Here is a 26604-nt window from a genome sequence, read left to right as displayed (position 1 = left end):
TTTCAATCCTTTGAAGTTTATGGAAGCTTGTTATATGGTCTAGCATATGGTCTATCCTGGAGAATGCTGCACTTGCACTTGAGATGAATGTGTATTCTGATGAGGTTCTATAGATATCTGTTAGGTCTCATTGGTTTATAGTCTTAAGCTGTTCTATCCATTATTAAAAGTGGCGTATCAAAGTCTCCAAATTATTGCTGAATTGTCGATTTTTCTCCCTTCAATTTTGTCAGTTTTTCTTTCCTGTATCTTAAGGCTCTGCTGCTGGGAAAGTCACTGATTTTATCTGAGATGGGGCACTGCTCTGTGTTCTCCCATTTCTCCTCATCTCTGGCTCTCTTTCTGCACCATTCTGGCCCAATAACATTCAATGTAAGGCTATGCCATCTTCACACACTGGGTTTTCCCAACCTAGCCCTCTATATTTATCTATGCTTGGTAAAGTGTAACCAACGTAATGGCCATTTTCCTTTTTCTTTCTTTCTTTTTCTTTTTTTGAGATGGAGTCTCGCTCTGTCGCCCAGGCTGGAGTGCAGTGACGCAATCTCCGCTCGCTGCAAGCTCTGCCTCCTGGGTTCACACCATTCTCCTGCCTCAGCCTCACGAGTTAGTTGGGACTACAGGCACCCGCCACCACGCCCAGCTGATTTTTTGTATTTTTAGTAGAGGCGGGGTTTGACCGTGTTAGCCAGGATAGTCTCGATCTCCTGACCTCATGATCCACCCACCTCAGCCTCCCAAAGTGCTGGGATTACAGGCGTTAGCCACCACGCCCGGCCCACAGTGGCCATTTCTAAATTCTTTTTTTTTCTTTAAACAAGAGTCTCATTTTTTTTGCCCATGCTGGAGTGCAGTGGTGTGATCTCGGCTCACTGCAACCTCTAACTCCTGGGCTCAAGTGATCTTTCCAACCACAGCCTCTCAAAGTAGTTGGAACCACAGGCGTGCAACACCACGATTGGCTAATTTTTTTGTAGACACGGTATTTTTTGTAGACACGGGGTTTCACCATGTTGCCCAGGCTGGTCTCAAACTCCTGGACTCAAGCAGATCCATTCGCCTTGGACTCCCAAAGTGCCGGATTACAGGTGTGAGCTACCACGCCCAGACGCATTTTCTAAATTCTTGTGTATCTATAACAATTCAACTAATTAAAACTGTTTTGCAGTATAATACACAAAAGGAGGCCAACAGTGATTTCCTAAAAAACTTAAGATATGCCTAGTTTACTAACCAGAATGAATACACACTGATGTGAACACTATATTTCTCAATTCTTCACGTTCACACTAGCTGCTAAGGAGTGAGGCAGGATGAGGGTGCATGTTGCCAGCAGCCTCAGGAGTGAGTGGTGTCCATGCAGAGGACCACTCATTCAGTCTTGCCTCTTCCTACTCTTGTCCCAAGCAGGAATTCTGTCTGGTTTTCTATAGCAATAGTGACCTGATCTGAAATGGAAAGGTTAAGGGTAGCCTGGGCCCAATGAATCGCATAAACCCTAAAAGGTAAGAAGGAAATCAATCAGAACTGGTACAATCTGAAACTACAGAAAACCCCAGGCTAATCCAAATCCCTGGAAACAGGCCAATGCCAATCTGAATTAAGGATATTCAAAAGTGGCTAGATTCACGTTAGAAAAAGAAGAAAAGCTGTCCTCTTTAACATGACATATATTTGGACATATAGCTGCCTAGTTAGGTATACACTTGTCCTCAGTCATTTTACTACTTTTAGAGGAACTATGAAATACGCACCAAATCTACAACTTCCTGAACTCTCAAAAAGCAGCCTCTTTCCCATCAAGAGGTACAGAGGAAATAAAGTAACTTATCAGCAATGTTTCACTGTCAGGATGAACAACTGTCTCCCCTGTATAAACAGAATAAATTGCTATGATTTGTGAGGCTGCCCTAAAGCAGTCAGTTCTAACTATCCTCCATTCTACTTATGTAAATTACAGTTGGCGTCATTATTCATATTATTCCATGAAACATTTGTGGAAATTAGCAAAGAAGTACATACCTATACTTACATCTATTAAAAAAATACAGGTTAACCTGTAAGAAGTTCAATTAAAATTTTAAAAATTTAATAAGACATATCAACCATTCAGGTAAATTCTACAAAATATAAAGTAACAGAAAAGCATGATTAAAATAATTATATGAAGCATTAAACTTGAGTTTTATATATTGTTTGATGAGAATAAAAATTGACACAACTTTGAGAGTAAAAAGACTATGCTGTTAATTACGAAAATGCAAAAAATTATTTAAGACAAAAGAAAACAGAATACACATTACAAACTGGAAAGAATTACTACCCCATATCACAATCAGAACATTGAAGGTTTAAGTGTGTACATACATCTGTTCGACCTCCTCTCGACTGCATTTTTGCCAGCCTTCAGGGTGTCCTTCCCCGTGTGCTGTAATTTTGATTGATTCTGCTGATGGTCATTAGACAACTTGCCTCCATTTCTCCTGCCATTCACCACCATGTTCTTGGATTCTCCCAACCACTTCATACCCACAGACAGCCTGACCCAGGTGCATTTAGTCACTCTCTTCAAATAGCTTAGAGAATACTTTCAATGTTCTCTCCTAACAGAAACAAAATATGAAAAACAAAACAAAATGGGGAGGTAAATACATGAAAGATCATGCTAAACAGACCCTTGAGAAAGATATATAATATTAAAAGGACAGTCATTCACAGCATAATGATGTTTTGGTCAATGACAGACCACATAAACAACGGTGGTTCCATAAGATTATAACAGAGCTGGACACACACTTCATAAAATTCATATTGCCTAGTATTTACTGTATTATACTTTTTACTGTTATTTTAGAGTATATTCCTTCTACTTTTTTTTAAGTTAACTATAAAACAGCCCCAGGCAGGTTATTCAAGAGATACTCCAGAGGAAGGCACTGTTATCACAGGAGATGACAGCTCCATGCATGTTACTGCCCCTGAAGACGCTCCAGTGGGACAAGATGCAGAGGGAGAAGACAGTGATATGGATAATCCTGACCCTGTGTGGGCTGAAGCTAATGTGTGTGACCTGTGTCTCAGTTTTTAATAAAAAAGTTAAAAAAATAAAAGTAGGAAAAGGTTATAGAATAAAGATATTTTAAAAAGAATATAGTTGGGCACGGTGGCTCATGCCTGTAATCCCAGCACTTTCGGAGGCCATGGCAGGTGCACTGCTTGAGCCCAGAAGTTGAGACCAGCCTGGGCAACATGGCAAGACCCCGCCTCTACAGAAAATAAAAAAGTGAGCCAGGCATAGTGGCGTGAGCCTGTGGTTCCAGCTACTTGAGAGGCTGAGATGGGAGGTCAAGCCTGCAGTGAAGCTATGATTGCAACACAGCACTCCAGCCTGAGTGACAGAGCAACCCTGTCTCCCAAAAAAGAAAAGAAAAGAATAACATATTTTTGTGTCTTTTTGTCTGTGTTTTGAGACAGTCTCTCACTTTATGGCCCAGGCTGGAGTGCAGTGGTGTGATTATGGCTCACTGCAACCTCAAATTCCAGGGCTCAACGAATCCTCCCACTCAGCCTCCCAAGTAGCTGGGACTACAGGCAGGAGCCACCACATCCAGTTAATTTTAAAACTTTTTTTTTTTTTGGTAGAGACGGTGTCTCACTATGTTGCCCAGACTGGTCTCAAACTCCTGGCCTCAAGCAATCCCTCCACCTTGGCCTCCCAAAGTGCTGGGATTACAGGCATGAGCCACTGTGCCTGGCTAAGAAAGAATATACATTCATTTATTTGAGACAGGGCCTTGCTCTGTCGCCCTGGCAAGAGTGCAGTGGTGCCATCTCTGCTCATTGCAACCTCCACCTCCCAGGTTCAAACGATTCTCCTGCCTCAGTCTCCTGAGTAGGTGGGATTACAGGCGTGCGCCACCACACCCAGCTAGTTTTTGTATTTTTAGTAGAGACAGGGTTTTACCATGTTGGCTAGGCTGGTCTTGAACTCCCAACCTCAAGTGATCCACCTGCCTTGGCCTCCCAAAGTGCTGGGATTACAGGCGTGAGCCACTATATGTGGCCAGAATATATTTTTGTATAGCTATATGTGTTTGTATTTTAAGCCAAGTGTTACCATAAAAGAGTCAAAAAGATTTTAGAAAAAAAAACTTTATAAAGTAAAACAGTTACAACAAGCTAAGGTTAATTACTGAAGAAACATTTCAAAATAAATTTAGTGTAGCCTAAGTGTACGGTGTTCACAAAGTCTACAGTAGTATACATGTACTAGGTCTACACAATTACTCACCACTCACTCACTGACTCACCCAGAGCAACTTCAAACCCTGCAAGTTCCATTCATGGGAAGTGCCCTTTACAGGTGTACCATTTTAAAATCCTTTCTTTTATTCTGTATTTTTACTGTATCTTTCTTATGTTTATATATGTTTAGATAACAAATAACATTGTGTTACCAGTGACTACAGTAGTCAATACAGTAACATGCTATACAGGTTAGTAGCCTAGGAGCAACGGCCCAGGTGTGTAGTAGGCTAGACTACCTAGGTTTGTGTAAGTGCACTCTATGACAACTGCATGACAACAAAACCACCTAACCTCACATTTCTAGAATGCGTCCCTGAGACACACTCTATGAGTGCACTCTATGATATCTGCATGACGACAAAATCACCTAACCTCACATTTCTCAGAATGTGTGGTATCCCTGTCATTAAGCAATGCATGACTGTACTTTAATAACTGATGTCTCCACTCTTTAAAGACAATCTTGGCTCTCCCCAATCATATAATGCCTGCTCAGGAATACAGTGCCCCCAGACTGACCAGAATGTAAACTACAGAAGGCAGGGACTCATTCTGACTTGTTCCTTGCTTGTGTTTAGAACAGTACTGACAAACAGCAGGTGCTCAACAAGTATTTCTTTCAGTAAACAGTAAGAACCATCTTTGCTCCTTGTTATACTGATATCTAGTACGGCTCTATCATCTATCTGCTCAAACTACATGTTTTGGTAATGCTCTGAACTGGGTGAGTAAACTACAAGGAAGTTATTTATCTCTTTGTTCCAAGGCAAGCTTAGGAAAAGGCATCTATACTAAGCTTTGTCCATCACAGTAAGAGACTCCTAACTGTTATGCTGGCTACTCATCACCACAAACAAAATTTAGCAGAGGGACAAGAGTAAGGAAAGTAAAGGACTTCATATCTCTTTGTTGTTGTTAGTTTGAATTCACTGTTCTGGTTATTTAAGAAACCAATATTCAGATATCAAAGTAGTGCCCATCTGGAAATGTCTACCTTATCATTCCTTCACAATGGCAACAAAACTGAGAAGCTACTGTATTTGGTAATGTAAATGTACCTCTTACTATCTGAATTTGGGAACCGATTGATCTGAATAGTGGGGGATGCTTGTAATTTATAATGACCTTTGGAAATGAGGATATTATACATCACACTCATTACTAACGGAATGAGAAAAAGGATGTCCATGATACCACCTCATTATTGAATTATGCGTTAGTATAAGTCAAACTAAAAAGGCCCTACGATAAAGTGCAAAAATACAGAACTTCAGAGCCAAAGATGCCTTAAGATCACCAGTGTAACTCCTTCAATTTGCAAATGAAACTGAGGCCACATGCCTAAAACCACACGATCCGCCTGCAGCAGCCTCACGAGTAGAACCCAGCACTGCTGCCCAACAAATTCTCAACTACACCAGACGCAGGTCAATTTCCTTTCCACAAACACATAGAAAAGTACAAATGATAAATTACTTTGAAGTACTCACAAAAATACATGCCTGGACATACCTTTAATGATACTCAACACAAACACAAAACATGAATTTTTACTTGATCTCAGGTCTCTTTCATGTTACAGGAATATCTGTGTGAGTTCACTGGAGGGTAAGATGTGCATGTGAGCAGTATGCTTAGGGGAATGGCAAAAAAAAAATCTGATCAATGCTAAAGACAACTTTACAATTGTTTTCTAACATGAATTTTTTCTTCTGGTTCCCTCACTATTTAAATTCGATTATAGTATTTAACTTTTAACGTGCCTTTTGATTTTTCTTATAGGTTTCACTAAACAGTCTTCTAGCTATTCTACATCAGTTATAAGCTAAGGATTTTTCAATTATTAAATTTTACCAAATTTAACATTAAAACCTCTCATTAATGATCATATATCTTACACTTAGGAGAAAAGGCATAGAATTCAAGAGCAGTATACCTTTTTTTTTTTTTTTTTTTTAAAGAGACAGGGTCTTGCTCTGTCACCCAGGTTAGAGTGCAGTGGTGTGATCATGGCTCACTGTGGCCTCAAAGTCCTAGGCTCAAGCAATCCTCCACCTCAGCCTCCCAAAGTGTTAAGATTACCAGCATGAGCCACCACACTCAGTAAGAGCAGTGTACTTTTGAGGTATAAAGTACAAAGCAAGCTTGAGAAAAAGAGCAATGGGTGGTCCATTGGGAGCCTTGGATCTTGGATCCCCCGCAGTTTTGCCTATGGGCTCTAAAATGGACTTCATTTAAAGAAACCCATGGAACAGTCATTGACAAAAACATAAAACAATATGAATTGTGGCATTCAAATCCTAGCACTTTGGGAGAGCATCAAGTACCAAGTTTGTTTTTTTTTTTTTTGAGACAGAGTCTCGCTCTGTCGTCCAGGCTGGAGTGCAGTGTCCACGATTTTGGCTCACTGCAACCTCCGCCTCCCAGGTTCAAGCTATTGTCATGCCTCAGCCTCCCAAGTAGCTGGAATTACAGGTGTGCACCACCATGCCCGCCTAATTTTTGTATTTTTTAGTAGAGACAGAGTTTCACCATGTTGGCCAGGCTAGTCTTGAACTCCTGGCCACAAGCAATCCTCCCACCTCGGCCTCCCAAAGTGCTAGGATTACAGGCATGAGCCATCGTGCCCAGCCAAGTGTTCAAAAATTATAGCCTACTATCATAATGCATTCAAGATTTGAGTTTGAATAACCTCATCAAGACTTAGATCTTTAAAAGCTTCAAGGTTCATCTGCATTAAAGCTCTCCATCATTGAGCCGTCTCACAAAAGCAAAAGCTTAAAGGGACTAAAATCCGTGACTACATTCCATTTTATACCCCTTCCTCAGTTTTCTTCAATTTCCTTGACCCCTAGGGTCTTTCATATTACTTATGTTCCTTTAGACAAGAGCCAAAGAAACAGCACTTTCTGAAAAATAGATGTTCTGTGGCTGTAAGCTTTCGTTGGTACAGATGCATAAACTTGGCATGATAAATTTAGAATTAGGTTGTATCCTATAAAAAGCTGCATTAACAACAAGCAAATGGGCCAGGTGGTGGCTTACGCCTATAATCCTAGCCCTTTGGGAGACCAAGGCAAGAGGACTGCTTGAGGCCAGGAGTTCGAGACCAGCCTGGGCAACACAGCAAGACCTCATCGCTACTAAAAATAAAAATTAAAAAATTAGCCAAGGATGGTGGTATGCACCTGCAGTCACACTCAGGAGGCTGAAGTGGGAGGATGGCTGCAGCCCAGGAAATTGCAGATGCAGTGAGCCATGGCCATGCCATTACACTGCAGCCTGGGCGACAGAGTGAAAAAAAAGAAAATGATGAAGTGGTAAATGTATATAAATATATTTTATATTTCAAGTTAGATTATACTCTCAGAAGCTATGTGGTTTAAAGAAAATAGCCCTCTCCTATCCCACCTCTGTCTCTTACTAGGCAGTTGGTAACCAACAAAGTCACTTAATCTCTCTGAACCTTAATTTCCATTATCCAGAAAGTGAAGCTGATCATATTTTCCCCATCTACCTCACAGGGTTGTTGCGAGGATCACATGAAATAATGTACCTAAAAAAGTTGTTTCTGTAAAAGGTACAACACAGATCCAGGGTCCTGTTACATAGTTGCAAGTCACACCCTTATCTCCAGGGCCTGGGAAGGTAGGTGATTTAAGCACACAGAAAGCACCTACCATGTCCAGGGCGGATACATGGTAACAAGATTATGCTAATTTTATTTTCCTCTGAATACACAGAATACTACCATGGGCTAATTCTAAGGAGCAAGACTGTAACTTTCCCTAAAATTATAGCTCAGCATTGATAGTGCTCTAGGGAAATTATGGGTTGTAACATAGTAATGGTTTGCAACACTTTTTTACTACGTTGTGACCAGTAATTTTTTTTTAAATGAAAGAACACAGAGCAGAATATTTCACAATGCATCCCACATAGTAAGTTTTGTTTTAGTTATATATGTGTAAATGTGTGTATACTTGGTCATTAAATAAAATGAATTTTTGGCCAGGTGCGGTGGCTCATGCCTGTAATCCCAACACTTTGGGAGGCCCAGGTGGGCAGATCACTTGAATCCAGGAGTTTGAGACCAGCCTTGCCAACGTGGTGAAACCCCTTCTCTACCAAAAATACAAAAATTAGCTGGGAGTGGTGGTATGCACCTGTAATCCCAGCTACTCAGGAGGCTGAAGCAGGAGGATCACTTGAGTCCAGGAGACAGAGGGTGAAGTGAGCCAAGATTGCACCACTGGACTCCAGCCTGAGTGACAGAGCAAGACCCTGTCTAAAATAAAATAAAATAAAATGCATTTTTTTCCTGGAGGTGTGGGGAAGGGCAATGCACCATGGCTGCCTCTCGCCTTTCTCCTCTGTCTGCCTGGAATGTTATAACACCATCTCTTTGCCTAATTCCTTAAGTCCCAGTTCAGTGTTCACATCCTCTAGGAAGTGTTCCTTGACCTTCACTGCCAAATCTAGTTATATATTTATGCTATAAAACTTAAGTGAAAGCCCTTATGTGACTATATTGTTTAAGTGTCTGCTTCCTTAATTGAGAGTTCCTAAGGTTGAGAATCTATTTTTCTTATCTCTGGCCCTTGTGTATCTAGTATAGCATGTAGTACATCCTAGAGGCACTCAACTGATGAAATAAATAGGTCGTATTCTAAACTGCATCATAGAAACTATATTTCTGCATTAAAAAAAACCCTGTAAATTAAAGATACTTCCTGACCCCTTCAAATCCTCTCCTTTCTCAAGATGTCCATGGTGTTAAAGGGGGTGAGAGAAACTCCTGCACAGACAGAAACAAGGCAGGAATCACAGCTGCTACCACCACTTACTTCCCTATCGCTTGCCATTATACTTTCTGGTTTACTCCCTAGTCCTTGACCCTCCAGAGAAAAAGAACCAGGACCAGGAAAAGTGCTTTTGGTCCTTTAGGAAATCATCTGTAGAATGCCTATGTTTAACACACAACTTATGGATAATCATGGAACAATGTACTTTTAGGCTTCTCAAGAGTCCTAATATACCTCAAAAATAAGACATAAAGCATAATTATATAAAGTAGAAATAAAATATATGGAATAGAAAGGTTATCCATGGAGAGTCTTTTTTTTTTTTTTTTTTGAGACGGAGTCTCGCAGTGTCCCTAAGTTAGAGTGCAGTCGCCCGAACTCGGCTCACTACAACCTCTGCTTCCCGGGTTCAAGCGATTCTCCTGCCTCAGCCTCCCGAGTAGCTAGGACTACAGGTGCGCACCACCACACCTGGCTAATTTTTTTTTGCTATTTTAGTAGACACGGGGTTTCACCATGTTGGCCAGGACAGTCTCGACCTCCTGACCTCATGATCTGCCTGTCTCAGCCTCCCGAAGTGCTTGGATTACAGGCGTGAGCCACCATGCCCGGCCATGGAAAGTCTTTAAGTCCCAACCAAGGTGTCTACTTGAGAGAAAGCAGGAAATCTGGGGATGAGGCCCAGCAATCTGTGTTGTAACCTCCAGGTGATGCAAGCTCCAGTGTAAGATCAATCGCTCTAATTTACTTATTCATTCATTTCATCATGTTAGGGCAAAGAACAGATACAAAATTTTAAGAAAAATTATGGAATAAAAAATTAAGGAAATTATAATATCAACCAAACATTTTTCTGAGAATTAGGAAAATTCACCAACAAATCACTTTAGTAATAGCAAACTTTGGTTCAATTCATGGAACACAGACTGAGATCCACTCTAATGTGTACATAATTTAAACTAAATGTGGGTTAATGATCCAAACTAGAAAAAAATCTGTGCCCTCAGATCTCATTTATATTGTGGTCAACTGATATTATTTGAACTCAAGGTAATTTAATGTAACAGGTACTTCTGTCAATCACAGAACATGGCTAAATTTCACTAGTATGAATGCACTGCACATGTCTGGATGTAGCCTAGCAGAGAGAGATTCTCCACATGTCCATATGATAAAAGTTATCAAAAGATCTTTCTTAAACTGATAAATGAAACATTTGTAAAAACAATTTTAATGAAGCTATCAATAATTTGGAGGTTATTTAAAAAAAATTTTAGCTCAAAATGAATATATATTCTACTAATGATCAGGTCATCATTTGTTCTGCCCTCCTAAGAGTGGAATCTGTTCTTGCTGGCATGATCTTTCCTCTAAGACCACACACTTACACATTAAAGGTAGTGATGGGATTTTAAAAACCTAACACACGTTGATACTGTAGTAGAGTATAGACAAATAGGGGGTGAAAACATCCCAGCACTTTGGGAGGCCAAGGCGGGCGATCACCTGAGGTCAGGAGTTCGAGACCAGCCTGGACAACAAGGTGAAACCCCCATCCCTGCTAAAAATACAAAAATTAGCCAGGCGTGGTGTCACGTGCCTGTAATCCCAGCTACTTGGGAGGCTGAGGCAGGAGAATCGCTTGAATCCAGGAGGCAGAGGTTGCATTGAGCCAAGACTGTGCCACTGCACTCCATCCAGCCTGGGCGACATAGCAAGACTGTGAAAAGAAAAGAAGAGAAAAGAAGAGGAAAGAAGACAAAAGGAAAGGAAAGGAAAAAAGACAAGACAAGACAAGACGGGGCGGCTAGCAAAGCCTAAATGCTTCATGGCTACCACAGAGGTGCCCCCTCCCAACAAACAAACAAGGGTGCAGACTCCCATGGAACGTAGCTGGCTCACATGGAAATGTCCCCACAGTCATGGTTTGGCTGACACACTCTGAGCTAATTAGCCACTGACTACATTTAGAAGTAAAAATTGCCTCAATTTTGTCCCAAATTGTTAGGAAAAACATTTCAAGAAAGTACTGACTGCTTCTTTTTTTTTTGAGATGGAGTCTCGCTCTGTTGCCCAGGCTGGAGTGCAGTGGCACGATCTTGGCTCACTGCAACCTCCGCCTCCCAGGTTCAAGCCATTCTCCTGCCTCAACCTCCTGAGTAGCTGGAACTGTAGATGCACGCCATCACGCCTGGGTGATTTTTTGTATTTCTAGTAGAGATGGAGTTTCACTGTGTTAGCCAGGCTGGTCTCGATCTCCTGACCTTGTGATCTGCCTGCATTGGCCTCCCAAAGTGCTGGGATTACAGGCATGAGCCACCACGCCCGGTCATTACTGACCACTTCTTAAATGGTGTATTAGCTTGGTGCAAAAGTAATTGCGGTTTTTTGTTTTTTTTTTTTTTAGGTACAAATCCTGTTATTTCCCAATATAAAAATGTCAGGAAAATTAGACATCCACTATATTCCAGACAGTGCAGGCACTGAGAATACAGCACGGAACAAAATAAGGCTTCTGCCCTCATCTGTGCTTATATTCTAATGGAAAAAAGCACTAGGAAATAATAAATTAACGAATGAATGTTGGCACCTTTTGGGGGAATAAACCATTTATGGTGGCAGGGAGTGTTTCAGGTGGAGAAGGAGGGTGATAGTGGCTATTTTCTAAGAGAGCAAGGGATGTGAGGGGACAGCTAGGCATCAGGCAAGAAGCACGCAGTAGACAAAGGGAAGGGCAAACACAAGGCCCAGAGGCTGGTGTGGCTGGGGCAAATATGGGGGAAGAGTGGGAGGATGAGGTCAGAGAGGCTGCCACAGGGAAGAAGGGCTTCAAAGCCACTGCTGAGACTTGGGCCTTTACTCCCAGTGAGAGGAAAAGCAGAGGAGTGACACGATCCAACCCACAGTTTTAAAGGACCATGCTGGCAGCTTGCTACATGGTACTTTAAAAAAGCAGTTCTAATGAAGCTACTAATAATTTCTAGGACAAGAGAATGCAGGGAGACATTATTAATAGTAGTAGTGTATTTACTGACTGACTACTGCTATAAAACCAGAGGAGAACTAGTGGCTGCAGCAGCAGAGGTGGCAAGAAGTGGTTGGCTTCGAGATCTTTTCTGAAGGTTCTGCTGCTAGTTGGGAATTGCTGACAGATTGAATGTGGGTGTGAGAGAAAGAGGACTCAAATATACCTGCAAATGAAGAATGGAATTAATATTTAGGGATGTGACAAAGACTATAGGAAGATTGGCTTTCGCAAGGACTGCGGTGTGGGAATTTGGTTTTAGTCATTTTTTTCTTCCTTTTTGGGGGTCTTTTTTGGTTTTAGTCACTTTTGAGATGCCCACTACAGATCCAACTGGAGTCGGCAGCTGGATACCAGGGTCTGGAGTCCAGCTCCAAGCTGAAGATAAAAATCTGGAGTCAAAGTATTAACGGCATTTCAAGCCCTGGAATCAGTGAAATCTAGGAATCAGTGTAGACCAATGAAGTCCAAGGACTTTAACATGTATGGGTCAAGAGGAGGAGAAGCAGCACAGGATCACAAAAGGAGCAGCGAGTGAGAAGCAGAGCCAAGCATGACAGGGACCACTCTGCGAAGGGAGTTACCAACTCAGACAAGGACTATAGGTGTTTTCATATTACTCAGGCAAGGTGCCCAGAAAGCAAATACTTTTATTTTATGAGTCTAAACTCATGGAAAGGATGGGCTATTGCTGATCTGTGAGCCTTGCTCACAAACAACAGAGAACTTCTAAATGGACATAATGTCTGAAACATGCACTTGTGAGGAAGACAGGGGGCTTTGCTTTAAGAAACAGATGGCAGAGGGCAATATAAGGAATGAGAGAGAGAGAGACAGAGACAGAGAGAGAGAGAGAGAGATTGACTGACTCACAGGCCAGAAAAGACAAATGTAAATTAAAATTATGGAGTGGGAGGTGATGGGAATAGGTTAGTTAATTTGAGAAGGCAAGCCTTCAGAGCGCTTATAGGATCTATGTTAAAAAAAATTTTTTAAACTAATAGATTAGTTAAATCTCTGGATTGGAGTAATACAGATAATCTGAGTAGGAGAACAAGGTGGAATTCCTGAGGACTGCTGTGCAAGGCTCTGCGCCTTCCTACTTTTGTGAGTATTCACAGAAATGATGCAATCAGGCTCTGAGAAAATGCAATTGGGATTCTGCTTCAAGATGGGCAGCATCACTTCCCCAAGGGATTTACCCAACACTGAAATCAACAGGAAGAGTCACCTTATGTGGTTTCACTGCATCAACAGATGGGAAAAGAAGCACTTACTACAGATTCTGGTACCAAACATAAATAAGGAGGTGGGGGGTGAGGGGACAATTTATGATCAAGATAAAACATACTGGAAAACTGCTAAAATAAGAAATGTATTTAAAGGGGAAAAGATTTCAAGAATGATTTCCAGTTGTATTTAAAGCGGAAACTCCTAATCATAACATAATGCCACCAAGGTGAGAAGCGCGACACCCACCACCACCAGCACCACCACAATGCATTCCAAATCACCAGTGCTACCGTTGGTGGGGGGAGGGATAACTTTTAAAAATATTTTTTCCCCAAACGTTTACAGTGAACCTATTTACTTATAATCAGAAAAAAAAATGAAAACCTTAATACTTTAACACGTTTCAAAAGAAAGCAGCATTGATTCACAGGAAATGGGCTAAGTTCACATAACCATGCCTGTTCTATGCCAGCGATGGACCCTCAACAAATGTCGATGCCCTTCTCTTTCCAGTCTCTTTATGAGATTATAAATTGTTGGTGACTTTTGAGAAATTGTGTCCAATTTGAGAACTCTGATTCCAATCCATTTTTACTTAAACACAGGCATTTTTTGCTTAATATCCTAAAAACAAACCAAGATTAAAAAAAAAAATCTGTCAAAAAAGTTAAAACACTGATTCTGAATGACTAGAAATAATTTTAACATAATTCCTGCGACATTACCGAGAACCCTCTAGCCAGGTGACATGCTGAACTTGTCTGCAGACAGTTTATTTTACAGAAATTATCCAGTGGCAGGGAAACAATCTCCAAGTGGTTGAAAAAGAAAAGTCAATACACATTTTTAAAAAGTAGGTTCTAGCTGGGTGTGGTGGCTCACGCCTGTAATCCCAGCACTTAGGGAGGCCGAAGCAGGTGGATTCCTTGAGCCCAGGAGTTCAAGACCAGCCTGGGCAACATGGTCAGACCCCAGTCTCTACCAAAAAAAAAATTAGTCGGGTGTGGTGGTGCGTGCTTGTAGTCCCAGGTACTCAGGAGGCTGAGGTGAGAGGATGGCTTGAGCCCAGGAGATTGCACCACTGCACTCCAGCCTAGGTGATAGAGCAAGACTCTGTCTCAAAGAAATAATAAAAAGCAGGTTCTAGCCTGTTAGAGGACTTTCATAAATCTTTATTTAGAAAGGCAAAGAAAACATTTTTCAAGTGATTTAGTTATAATTTGGTAAGAAAACAATCCAGTACATCACTGGTTAACAGTGACTGAAATTACAATGGAGAATGACATCACAAGCAATATTTACCTGCTACATGTTCAACTTTTCAAAATAAACGTGTGACTTTTGTAACAAAATATTAAAGATACTTACACCAAGGAAAGGGAAACAGCTTGGCAGCTTCCCACCACAGGGCCTTTGCACTTGGGGTGCTGCCAAACTGCTCCTCAGCCCCTGCCCAACCCCACTTCTCTAGCTACATAGACGTCCTTGTTATACATTTTAACCCTTAACGTTTCTCAGCATGGTGCTTATTATAACCATACTCACTATTCTGTGTAATTATCTGGTAACACCTGCCTTCCCTACTAGCTAAGACACACTTTTTTTTTTTTTTTTTTTTTTTTTGAGACAAACTCTCGCTCTGTTGCCCAGGCTGGAGCGCAGTGGCTCAATCTCAGCTCACTGCAACCCCTGCCTCTCGGGTTCAAGCGATTCTCCTGCCTCAGCCTCCCTGAGTAGCTGGGATTACAGGCGTGCACCAGCATGCCCGGCTAATTTTTTATTTTTAGTAGAGATGGGGTTTCACCATGTTGGTTGGGCTGGTCTTGAACTCCTGACCTCGTGATTTGCCCGCTTTGGCCTCCCAAAGTGCTGGGATTACAGGCGTGAGCCACTGCACCCGGCTTTATTTCCATGTTTTGGCTGAATAATCCTGCTGTGAACGTGGATGTACAAAATACCTGTTTGAGTACCCGCTTTAATTCTTTTGACGATATACCCAGAAGTAGAACTGCCGGGTCATATGGTAATTCTATGCTAAACTTTTTCTTTTTAGATGGAGTCTTGCTCTGTCACCCAGGCTGTAGTGCAGTGGCACGATCTCAGCTCACTGCAACCTCCACCTCCTGGGTTCAAGGGATTCTCCTGCCTCAGCCTCCTGAGTAGCTGGGATTACAGGCGCGTGCCATCACACCCAGCTAATTTTTGTATTTTTAGTAGAGACGAGGTTTCACCATGTTGGTCAGGCTGGTCTCGAACTCCTGACCTCGTGATCTGCCTGCCTTGGCTTCCCAAAGTGCTGGGATTACAGGCGTGAGGCACCACACCCGGCCCCATACACCTTCATATCATTAGAATCCAGCACAAGACCAGACACAGGTCCATTCATATCATCTTCCCTTTCTATTCTCAAACCAACTGCTACACATAAGCAGAATCGGTTTTTAGTTCTTTCTCCTAAATATGAAATCACAAAAGGACTTGACATCAAAGAATTCCAAATGGGTCTTTATCAATGACTATTCCAAAGCCATCTGCAATCAATATTGCAATAACTAAGGCTCCACGGAATCTTATGGTATCAATCCCAGCGATCAGGCCAATAAAAGAAGCCCTGCAAAGCTATCAGAAGCATTTGTGACCAATATTTCACCATAACACCATAACATTGCTTGACAGGGCAATTTATCAGTTGCTAATTTGTTAGAAAACTATCATGAATTCACGTTCATACCTGTAACCTTAAAACTTGCTCCTATAAAACATTGTCTCACCTGCGAAGCTAGGTGACTTGTCAGAGTAGTTCAACGGGTGTTAGTATTATGAAAAGAGAAAAGCCTTGGGGTTTTCATTTCCCTGAATTCACAATTGTGCTTCTACCTAAGGCAGAGCCTTTACTTTAAAACTAGAGCTGTCATGCTAATTCAAATGCTAATCAGGTATCTAGAACCATCAACTCCATAGCAAAGAATATGTCTCTTTACTCGTAAAATAATTACAAATGTCCACGATATTATCATTCCTACTTTCCTCCTCTAGCTTTCATAAGATCAAGCTTGGATGCATTTTGCTTCACCCAATTCAACAGCTTTCTCAAGTACCCTCAGGTGGTAATGCCCTCACTCAGGCCACCAAGGAATGGGGTCTGAAGCTGAGCAGTTTACCTACCACCAAGGCAGAATGCTTCACCCACTGCTCTTTCAGAATAAAACGATGGCCACAGACACCATCACTAAGTTTTGAAAAAGACTAAACTTGTTGAGCTAACAGCTCTAAAGCCGACTGTAGTATGGTGGAAAACGGTCCCCAAATCTAATCTCCTAATCTCTGGAGCCTGTGAATGCTACCTTATAAGGAAAATGGTCTTTGAAGATGTTATAAAAAATTTTGAGATAAAAGAGATTATCCTAGATTATCTGGGTAAGCCTTAAATGCCACTTAAATCACTTTATAAGAGGCAGAGGGAGATCTGACACCTCACAAAGTACAGAAGGTGAAGCAGACTGGAGTGATGTGGCCACAGGTGAGGGAATGCTGCAGCCCACCAGAGGCTGGAAGAAGCAAAGAGCAGCTTCCCTCCACAGCCCTGCCAACGCCTTGACTTTGGCCAGTGAAACTGATGTTGAACTTCTGGCCTCGAGAACTGTGAGAGAATACATTTCCGGTTTTTTGTTTCTTTTTTGACACGGAGTCTCACGTGTTGCCTAGGCTGGAGGCAGTGGTGCGATCTCAGCTCACTGTAACCTCCACCTCCCGGATTCCAGCAATTTCTCCTGCCTCAGCCTCCTGAGTAGCTGGGATTATAGGCACCTGCTGCCACGCCTGGCTAATTTTTGTATTTTTAGTAGAGATGGGGTTTCGCCATGTTGGCCAGGATGGTCTCGAACTCCTGACCTCAAGTGATCCGCCCACCTTGGCCTCCCAAAGTGCTGGGATTACAGGTGTGAGCCACTGTGCCCAGCCCATTTCTGTTGTTTTAAGCCGCTAAGTTTATGGAATTTGTTACAGCGACCACATAACAGAGATTATGAAAAACTAAACCAAAGTAGAAATGCTTTACAGTTACCACACTCCAAAAATACATAAAATTCCAACATGTCACAGGAAAAAAGATTTTAAACAACTTTTAAAACAGTGTATTTAAAACAAGTTTTTAAAGACTGGGCAACAAAGTGAGACCCTCATCTCTACCAAAAAAAAAAAAAAAAAAAGTAGCCAGCTGTGCTGGTGCGCAACTCAGTCCCTGCTACTCAGGAGGCTGAGGCTGAAGGATCATGGGAGTCCAGGAGGTAGAGGCTGCAGTGAGCTATGATCATGCCACTGCATTCCAGCCTGGGTGACAGAGTGAGACCTCATCTTTAAAAACGTAAATAAATAAAAAGTTTAAATCATACACTATCCTTCAACTGAAGGTATAAAATACAGCTACTGGGTTATATAGATTTTAAAAATAGAGCTAGCCTCTTAATTACACGTCTGATTACTCACACACTGTGCTAGGCCAGATAACCATGATCTTCCTGAAAAGCATTGTAATTGAACATTTTTCTATTTATATTAAAACTTACAATAAAAACTGAAACCATTAGAATTTCTCATTGAGCAAAACATTTTAAGGAGCAAACTACCCACTACTGGCAAGTTTATCAGACATCTGCAATTCTTTTTTTTTTTTTTTTTCCAGACGGAGTTTCGCTCTGTCCCCCAGGTTGGAGTGCAGTGGCATGATCTCGGCTCACTGCAAGCTCCGCCTCCCGGGTTCAAGCCATTCTCCTGCCTCAGCCTCCTGAGTAGCTGGGACTACAGGCACCTGCCACCACGATTGGCTAACTTTTTGTATTTTTAATACAAACGGGGTTTCACCGTGTTAGCTAGGATGGTCTCGATCTCCTGACCTCGAGATCCACCCACCTCGGCCTCCCAAAGTGCTGGGATTACAGGCGTGAGCCACCGCGTGAGACATTACAGGCGTGAAACATTCGCAATTCTTAGACTTACTTATTTGGCTACTGATCTACAGCCAGACATGTAAGAAACTCATAATTGCCTTATCACAGAAAATACTGCTTCATTCTTAAGTATCACATTCAATACGTATTTACAATGAGGGATTTCATGTAAGAAAGACTTCATGTCTTCATCTCAGTAGTTATTTTAAAACAAAGGTTTTCAGTGATGGGGTTGTTGAGGGAAAGTCCTCAAAAAAACTTCCAGAAGAAAACAAAAAATGCCTGCTTCCCCATCTCTCCACATTTGATCCATCTGCTTACCTAGCAGTGCCTAGAAATAAAATCAAGGATGCTTTCTTTGTTATTGTTTTCTCTAGGACTCAAACAGCCATTCACGTTTCTGGAAACAGATGCCACCTAGTGTCAAATGACTGTAAGTACAGCCTTTACAGCCCACAGTTTCTGTCAGAAGTTACAAGTACATCAAGGATTTTTACCGGGCAAGGACAAGTGTGAGGAAAAACTTCCAAAAGGTGGTTCTTGGGCTGGACGTTAGAGGCCACTTTGAGTTTGCCAGCTGGTGGGCTTTGCAGAGGCAGCCCGCACAGGGATTAAGGATGTGGCTCTGCAATCAAAGCACCTGTCCCACCCTAGCTTCATCCTTACCCCAGCAGTGTGAGCAGGCGAGTTATTTAACTTCACCGACGCCCCATCAGTACAATGAAAAGAGGGCCTCCCTAGGTTTGGCACAAGATATTTTAAATGAGCACAAACTGCTAACAAATTAAGGTCTCCCCTTCCAAGTAACTAAGGCAAAAGCAAAGCAGGCCAGAAACATTCTTCACAAAACTTTAATCAAGTAGAAATTTCCCTTCTATTCCCCACCATAACTCACACATGAAAAAAAAAAATCTCATCACCTCACCCATTTAAAAAAGAACAAATGTGCAAGAGAATAATTATGACACAAGGCTGAGCACCAGTTCTGCTTTCCCTACGGTTCCCAAAGAGAAGGAACGTAACTTCTGGCTACAACACGCATGATTAAAAATCATGCCAAGCAGCTGGGCATGGTGGCTCACGTCTGTAATCCCAGCACTTTGGGAGGCTGACGCTGGCGGACCACGAGGTCAGGAGATCGAGACCATCCTGGCTAAGACAGTGAAACCCCGTCTCTACTAAAAATACAAAAAATTAGCCGGGCGTGGTGGCAGCTGAGGCAGAAGAACGGTGTGAACCCGGGAGGCGGAGCTTGCAGTGAGCCGAGATCGCGCCACTGCACTCCAGCCTGGGCGACACAGCGAGACTCCGTTTCAAAAAAAAAAAAAAATCATGCCAAGCTACATCTCCCATCCTAAACATTCAGAGGGACTACAGACTGGACTACAGACTTTCTTACAACACAGTTTAGTTTGTGATGTACCTGGTCAAACAGATTATTTTCACACCCTATAAAAGAAGATACACACATCACAGCCCTTTAACACACACTCAATACTCTATCATCCCCATTTTACAAATGAGAACAAAACTCAGAGAATCAGACAAAAAAACTGAAGCCAAGTCCAGGCTGAGAGACTGTGTACTGTTAATATCACACAAAAAAGCAACACAGGCTGGGCATGGTGGCTCTCACCTGTAATCCCAGCACTTTGGGAGGCCAAGGTGGGCGGATCACGAGGTCAAGAATTCGAGACCAGCCTGGCGAACATAGTGAAAACCCATTTCTACTAAAAATACAAAAATTAGCCAGGCATGATGGCACCTGCCTGTAGTCCCAGCTACTTGGGAGGCTGAGGCAGGAGAATTGCTTGAACCCAGGAGGCAGAGGTTGTGGTGAACCAAGATCACGCCAATGCACTCCAGCTTGGGCAACCGAGCGAGACTCTGTCTCAAAAAAAAAAAAAAAAAAAGCAACACACAATAATGACCCAAACAAATTTTTTCTTTTTTTAGATGTTGTCTGGCTCTATTGCCCAGGCTGGAGTGCAGTGGCACGATCTCTGTTCACTGCAATCTCCGCCTCCCGGGTTCAAGGAATTCTCTGTCTCAGCCTCCTGAGTAGCAGGAATTACAGGTACCCACCACCACGCCCAGCTAATTTTTGTATTTTCAGTATAGACAGCGTTTCACCATGTTGGCCAGGATGGTCTTGAACTCATGACCACGTGATTGACCCGTCTCGGCCTCCCAAAGTGCTGAGGTTACAGGCGTTAGCCATCGCGCCTGGCCCCAAACAAATTTTTAAACACACTTTGCCCAGGCCAGGCATGGTGGCTCACAACTGTAATCCCAGCACTTTAGGAGGCCGAAGCGGGAGGGTCACAAGGTCAGGAGTTCAAGACCAGCCTGGCCAACATGGTGAAACCCCGTCTCTACTAAAAATACAAAAGTTAGCTAGGCGTGGTGGCACGTGGCTGTAATCCTAGCTACTCGGGAGGCTGAGGCAGGAGAATTGCATGAACCAGGACTTGGGAGGTGGAGGTTGCAATGAGCGAAGATCGCACCACTGCACTCCAGCCTGGGCAACAGAGCGAGACTGTCTCAAAACAAACAAACAAACAAAAAAACCACTGTGCCCCATATTTGAAGAGTAAAACTCTAGAGCAAAATAGACATCGTTCCTGACTGCATAGAGATCAGAGCATACTGTGGGAAGAGATGTAAGTAAGTATGTGATTATCAATCTGGTGCGAGCTGTAAGAAAAACAAACAGGATGTTAGGAGAGAGACTAATGTGAGAATGGACTTGAGATGGGATGGTCAGGGAAAAATAAATCAAAATTGTAAATATAAAAATGAGGCCAGACATGGCAGCTCATCCTGTAATCCCAGCACTTTGGGAGGCCAAGGCGAGAAGATTGCTTGAGCCCAGGAGACTAAGGCTGCAGTGAGCTGGGATTATGCCACTGCTCTCCAGCCTGGGAGGCTATAAGACCCTGTCTCAAAAACAAACAAACAAACAAAAAATACCTTTTTTGGGTCAAAAGCTCTCCTGGTACTTATTTATATGCACCAAACAAATATTTCCTTTAAACCCTCCAGGACCCTGAATGACGTCTGGTTTTGTTTCCTTTCCAAGGGGGAAAGTGAAGAGGGGTTTCCTATGGTGCCGCTGGCTCACTGGCTGAAGGATCAAGCCCCCTTTTACTTCTCAGTGAGGAAAGCTCCAGCTTCCTAAAATCAGATTGGTTTTCTTACTAAAAATATCTATTTCTCCATATGATGCAACATAAATATTTCCTCGAAAATAAAAATACTCCTCAGAGACCATTAAAATGTATCAGACATTTCAACCCTGTTACACAAATCAGACAGGCAAAACGATTCATCGGGCCGACCTAGAATCCACTCAGTTTAACAAACTTATGAAGAACCTCCCAGAGCTACCAGGCACTGTTCGTGGTGCTGGAATACTGGTCACGTCCAGGGAACACTAGAGGGCGCGTGAGAGCTTCTACTTTCAGGAAAATCAGTCGTTGAGTCAGGGACGAAAACCAAACAGATGCATATGGGGAAAAAAAAGTTACCTGAGAACAGGGTAGAAAAGTACAGACTAGGAAGCAGAATGACCCTTCACTGAAGGTGCCTTTTGCATAAGGCCTGAGAGGCAAGTCGAGTGCCATTAGAGATGTGCTGACCAGGCATTCCTATAAAGGTGAAACAAGGTAGAAACACAGGTGTCAGAACACACGCATTCGGTTTCTGCTGGTTCCCGTAACATGTAGGACTAGGGATTCGCTAGCTCAGCAACCCTATCAGGTGCAACAGGTATTAGCACTACAACAAGGAGGCTAAAGCTCAGAAACAAATTGCTTTCCTAAACTCAAAGTGCTACTAAGTGGTAAGGCTGGGTCTAAAACCTTCATCTTTAAACTGCAGTCTGGGGTTTACTCCAGTGCTTGAGCCACGTGTACCACCTAGAGGTTTATCACCAGCAAATGATCCCTGGATCTAGGTACTGTTTTCTTTTCTTTTTCTTTTTTTTAGAGATGGAGTCTCACTCTGTCGCCCAGGCTGGAGTGCAGTGGAGCCATCTCTGCTCACTGCAACCTCCACCTCCCGGGTTCACGCCATTCTCCTACCTCAGCCTCCGGAGTAGCTGGGACTACAGGCTAATTTTTGTATTTTTAGTAGAGACGGGGTTTCACCGTGTTAGCCAGGATGGTCTCAATCTCCTGACCTCGTGATTCCACCCGCCTCGGCCTCCCAAAGTGCTGGGATTACAGGCGTGAGCCACCGAGCCCGGCCGGTACTATTTTCTTTAGTGTGCTATCACAACAGACAAACTAAGACAGCTTACAGAGATGCAACTGGCATTGTAGGAGTCATACAGGCCCCCAATCAAGCTTCGGGGGGGTACTGATACCCTAGTCTCTCAATTCTAAAACCCAACTAATTAACTATCTCATAATGACATTTCAAAAAAAAGAGGTAAAACTACATGAAACATGCAGATGAACTAAGGTAATTAGAGAGATGTCAAAATATGATTAAAATAATTATTAGGAGAAAATAGGATGGCAGTGAAGTGTAAAAGATGAAGCATTAATATAATTTTGGATTTGAAGTGACCTCAGAGTCGTTTTGTAGACAGAGTCTAGGCCCTATCAATGACTTATACAAACAGTGACAGAGCAGAGAATGGTATTGATTCTTATTCCACGGTCCTTCAACTATTCCTAAAATTACACTTCTATACAGCAGTCATCATTCGACATACAGCCCTAGAAGATGGCCTGGTGTTCAAGTCTGTCTCATTCGGAGACCGGCTAGCCCCAAATCAACCCCATTCAGACACATAATGGATCACCCCCTGCATTTACTTAACGTGCAGTATTGTAGCTAACAGGGTGATGGAGCGGAGGGAGGACCCATGGTCCCTATCGTCAAAAGTGTGCGGAAGATTCTTAACCATTAGAGCGTTCTAGGGCTGACATAGTCGGGGAACTCCTGACCACCGAGAAGGATTTTGCCAATGGAGAGAAAGTAAAGCTCATACGTGGTACACAGAAACACGAACTAACGGGACCACGGCGACTTATCTGAAAGGATTTGCTCTGTAAGCCATGGGAAGGGCATTCCTGTGGACAAGGAGCTGCTTAGATGCCACACACACAAATCTCTTTATCACACAACCTGGCCACGAACCCAGGCCCTATATATAAACCCACAAATTGATAATCAGGTAAAGGAAAATCAGATTCAACCTCCTTTTTAAATAACCCAAGAGAAAAATCACCAACAACATCCCCCACCCACCAAACTCTCTGCTGAAAGACACGCAGACACCGGGACACTTCCTTCACACGCGTCTCTCCCTGTCAGAGTCCGCTACCCTCCATCCACCTCCACCTTCCCCAGTACTGCCCCCTGGCATTTGCTGCAAGAATGAAAGTTCACCGCATGAGCAGTTTAGGGTGTTTGGGAAGGCAGATGAAAATATAGGCGCGAGAGCACTTTAATGATCATGGATAAAGAATCAAGCCCTACCCTACTCTCTTACTGAAAAAATATCTACCATATTCCCTTCACTCTCCAGCTCAGTTTTTAAAATATAATTATGTTTGTAAATAACATTAAAGTGGATTTATTTTGAAAAACTAATACAAACTATTAAGCTTGACAACTTGGAGATTAATAAATTAACCCATTCATTAAGTGTCTATAAGCACCTACTCTGTACCTGCCTGTGGGCAGACGAGATAACAAGAGACTCAAAAGCTCACAAGAAACCACCCCAACGGCTGTGTGTGTGAAGGTTCCACCAGGAGGCAACATTCCCACGGGGCCTTTCTGAAGGACGGGAGTGTACGGGGTGGAGAAAAGGGGTGCAGGAATGCCGGGCAGCGCACGGCCGACAGGGACCAGGTATGGAAAGCTATTGGAGCCAGAGCTTGGGAGAGGGACCAGAATGTAGAATGTTTAGAGATTACAAAGTGAAAAATGGGCTGGAGTTCCCACACAAGCCGGGATCAGAGCGTTTGTGGACTCTAACCTGGGAATATAAGGCGCTCCAAGAGGGACATGGCCACACCTCTGGTTCAAATTGCTAAACCTTCAGATACACAATAAATCTGTATCTACAGCAAGCAGCAATTTATGTATTTCAACATGCACAAATTACCTGTAATTATTTCAGGCAAAAATGGTTTCCTCCTCCCTTTTCAAAATACTTATTTTTACTACTAATTATTAATATTATAGGCGTGTTCTCAATATTAAAGACTAAAAGAAAAAAGTTACAGCTGGCAACTGCTTCCTCTAAAGATCCTACACAGCAGAGTTCAGACCTATATGGCCATCCTCAACTACATTTTATATCAAACTGGTTTAAATCGAAAAAGGTCCACATCACAAAGAACCACAATCAATCAAATTAATTCATCTGCCCTCTATTCTAAGGAAAACTCCCCCCACTCCAGGTAAATTTCATTTGGCAAATTCTTAAAAATTAACTTCAAAGAACACATGTTCACCTCCCCAGTATTCCGAAAGTTCCACCACTTAATAAATCGTTACTGCTCCAGACCCGGGTCCAATAAACTCAAATAGACTGAATTTGTCAGCACCCAACTTGTTTCTATCTTAATCCAGCAAGTTGCATCGAGTTGTCATTGTGAAAACCTGCCTGTTCCTCCTTCCAAGGCGGAGGTGACAACGGTGCACATCATCCTCGGATACGTGGAAGGACAGACAGACACCAGAGGACGAAGGGAGAGCGGATAAAGCACAAAGGGGAGGCAGCGGCCGCGGGGTCGCCGGGCCACGGCCACGGGCGCCGTCGGGGAACAGGGTGGGCTGCAGGGCCAGCTCGGGAGAGCTCCGAAATGCGCTCGGGCCAAAACAAAAACAAAAAGTTCAGCGCGGCAGTGGGAGCAGATTGGGCGAGACGGTTCACGGCTGCCCATTGGAGAAAAGGGAAAACAGAGTCCCCCAATCGCGAGCGGCGGGGCTGCTCCCCTCGTGCGGCCGCGGGCCCGGCCCCGACGCTGCCCGGCGGCCGCTACCGCTCCCTTCCGGCCGCGGCCACCACTGCAGGCCCCGCGCCGGCCCCGCACCGGCCCGGCCGCAGCCCCGCCCCCCGCGCCCGGCCACTTGCGCCCGGCCCCGGCCCCGGCCCCACCCGCCCTGGCCCCGGCGGCCCTGCGACCGGCCCGGGCCCGCGGTCCCCCACGTCCCCGCCCGCCCCGTCACCGAGGCCGCCCCCCGCACACCCTCGCCGGCGCCCGCCCCTCCCCCGACTCACCGCCCGCGCCGCCCCGCTCCTCCTCGGGGCGCGTCCCAGGCCCCGCTGCCCGGCCGCTGCGATGCGGGGCCGCGCCGCCGGGCCCCGCGTCCCAGTCCCCCCAGAAAATTAATCACCAAAAATAATTCCAGAGAAAAATGGAGAGTAAAATCCAAGATGGCGGCGCGGGCCGCAGCACCGCCCGCTCCCTCCGCTGACGGGAAAAATGAGTCCCCGCAGCGACCGAGCCCCCCGCCCCCAACCGGCCGCCGCAGCCGTCGCGCCCCCCACGCCCCCGGCCTCGGCTCGCCGCGCAGCCGGCGCCCGCCCCCGCGCCCCGCCACCCAGGGCCTCACCTTCGCCTCGCGCACGGCCGCCCGTATGAAAAGTGTCTGCCAGCTTCAGGACTTCGCGTCCCAGGTCCGTGCGCCGCGCGGTGCCGCCTCCGGTTCCCGGGCGTCCTCACCTCATCGCCCCGCAGCCCTGCCGCCCGCACCGCCGCCGCGTCGCCGCCCCCGGTGAGCCGCCCGGACCCCGCCCGGGCACGGTGGAAGGATACGAAAAGGAGGCCGCGGCCTCGACGGCGGAGGGACACCGCGCGGCGCAGCTGCCACAGTGTGCGCGCGCCTCCCGCCTGGCCCAGCCGCCGCGGCGGTTCTACGGGGCTCTGTGCGGGACGCGGGCACGCGCGGGGAGCGAGTTCTGCGCCGGGCGCTCCCGACGGCGGAGGGACAAAGGGCGATTCAGAGCGAGCCGTCGCCTCCCCTCCCCTCCCCTCGTGGCGGAGGGATTTGCGGCCGGCCGGTAGGCGGCTGGGATCCCTCCGCCCTCGCTGCCCTTTAAATCGCGGTTGAGGCGGCGTCGCCCGCGCCCCGCGGGCGCCACCTTAGGGTTCCCTGCCGCCCTTACGCTACCGCGTTCTGGTCTCGGTCCGCGCGGGACCCCGGCGGCTGTCCCGGGCCCTGGGTCGTTGCACACCTGCCCCTACCAGGGATGGCTCTGGAGCCAGCCTCTCGGGCCGCAGCCCTGGGGAAGGGGACCCCCCCTCGCCCGCCGCGC

The 26604-nt window shown here is 44.6% G+C and overlaps 1 protein-coding gene across 9 annotated transcripts in view; it reads right to left on the bottom strand.

The window, feature by feature from the left end:
• Positions 1-26172, bottom strand: part of KMT5B (lysine methyltransferase 5B) — a 58885-nt gene extending 32713 nt beyond the window's left edge. Inside the window, exons 1-2 of one of the 9 annotated variants that reach the window (XM_024255386.3) lie at positions 25902-26172; positions 2368-2603 (exon numbers count right to left, since the gene is read on the bottom strand). In XM_024255386.3, coding sequence (XP_024111154.1) covers positions 2368-2527 — 160 coding nt within the window. In that variant the 5' untranslated portion in view covers positions 2528-2603; positions 25902-26172. Of the gene's footprint in view, positions 1-2367; positions 2604-24948; positions 25257-25566; positions 25747-25901 lie in introns of those variants that run through there. The other 8 variants (XM_024255384.3, XM_054525523.2, XM_054525524.2 and 5 more) reach the window with 8 other exon arrangements.
• Positions 26173-26604: the final 432 nt, after the last annotated feature.

Source organism: Pongo abelii, chromosome 9 (assembly GCF_028885655.2).
Source record: "Pongo abelii isolate AG06213 chromosome 9, NHGRI_mPonAbe1-v2.0_pri, whole genome shotgun sequence".
In the NCBI taxonomy this organism is placed as follows: domain Eukaryota; kingdom Metazoa; phylum Chordata; class Mammalia; order Primates; family Hominidae; genus Pongo; species Pongo abelii.
The sequence above is the reverse complement of the archived record's forward strand: the minus strand, read 5'-3'. Positions and strand labels throughout refer to the sequence as shown.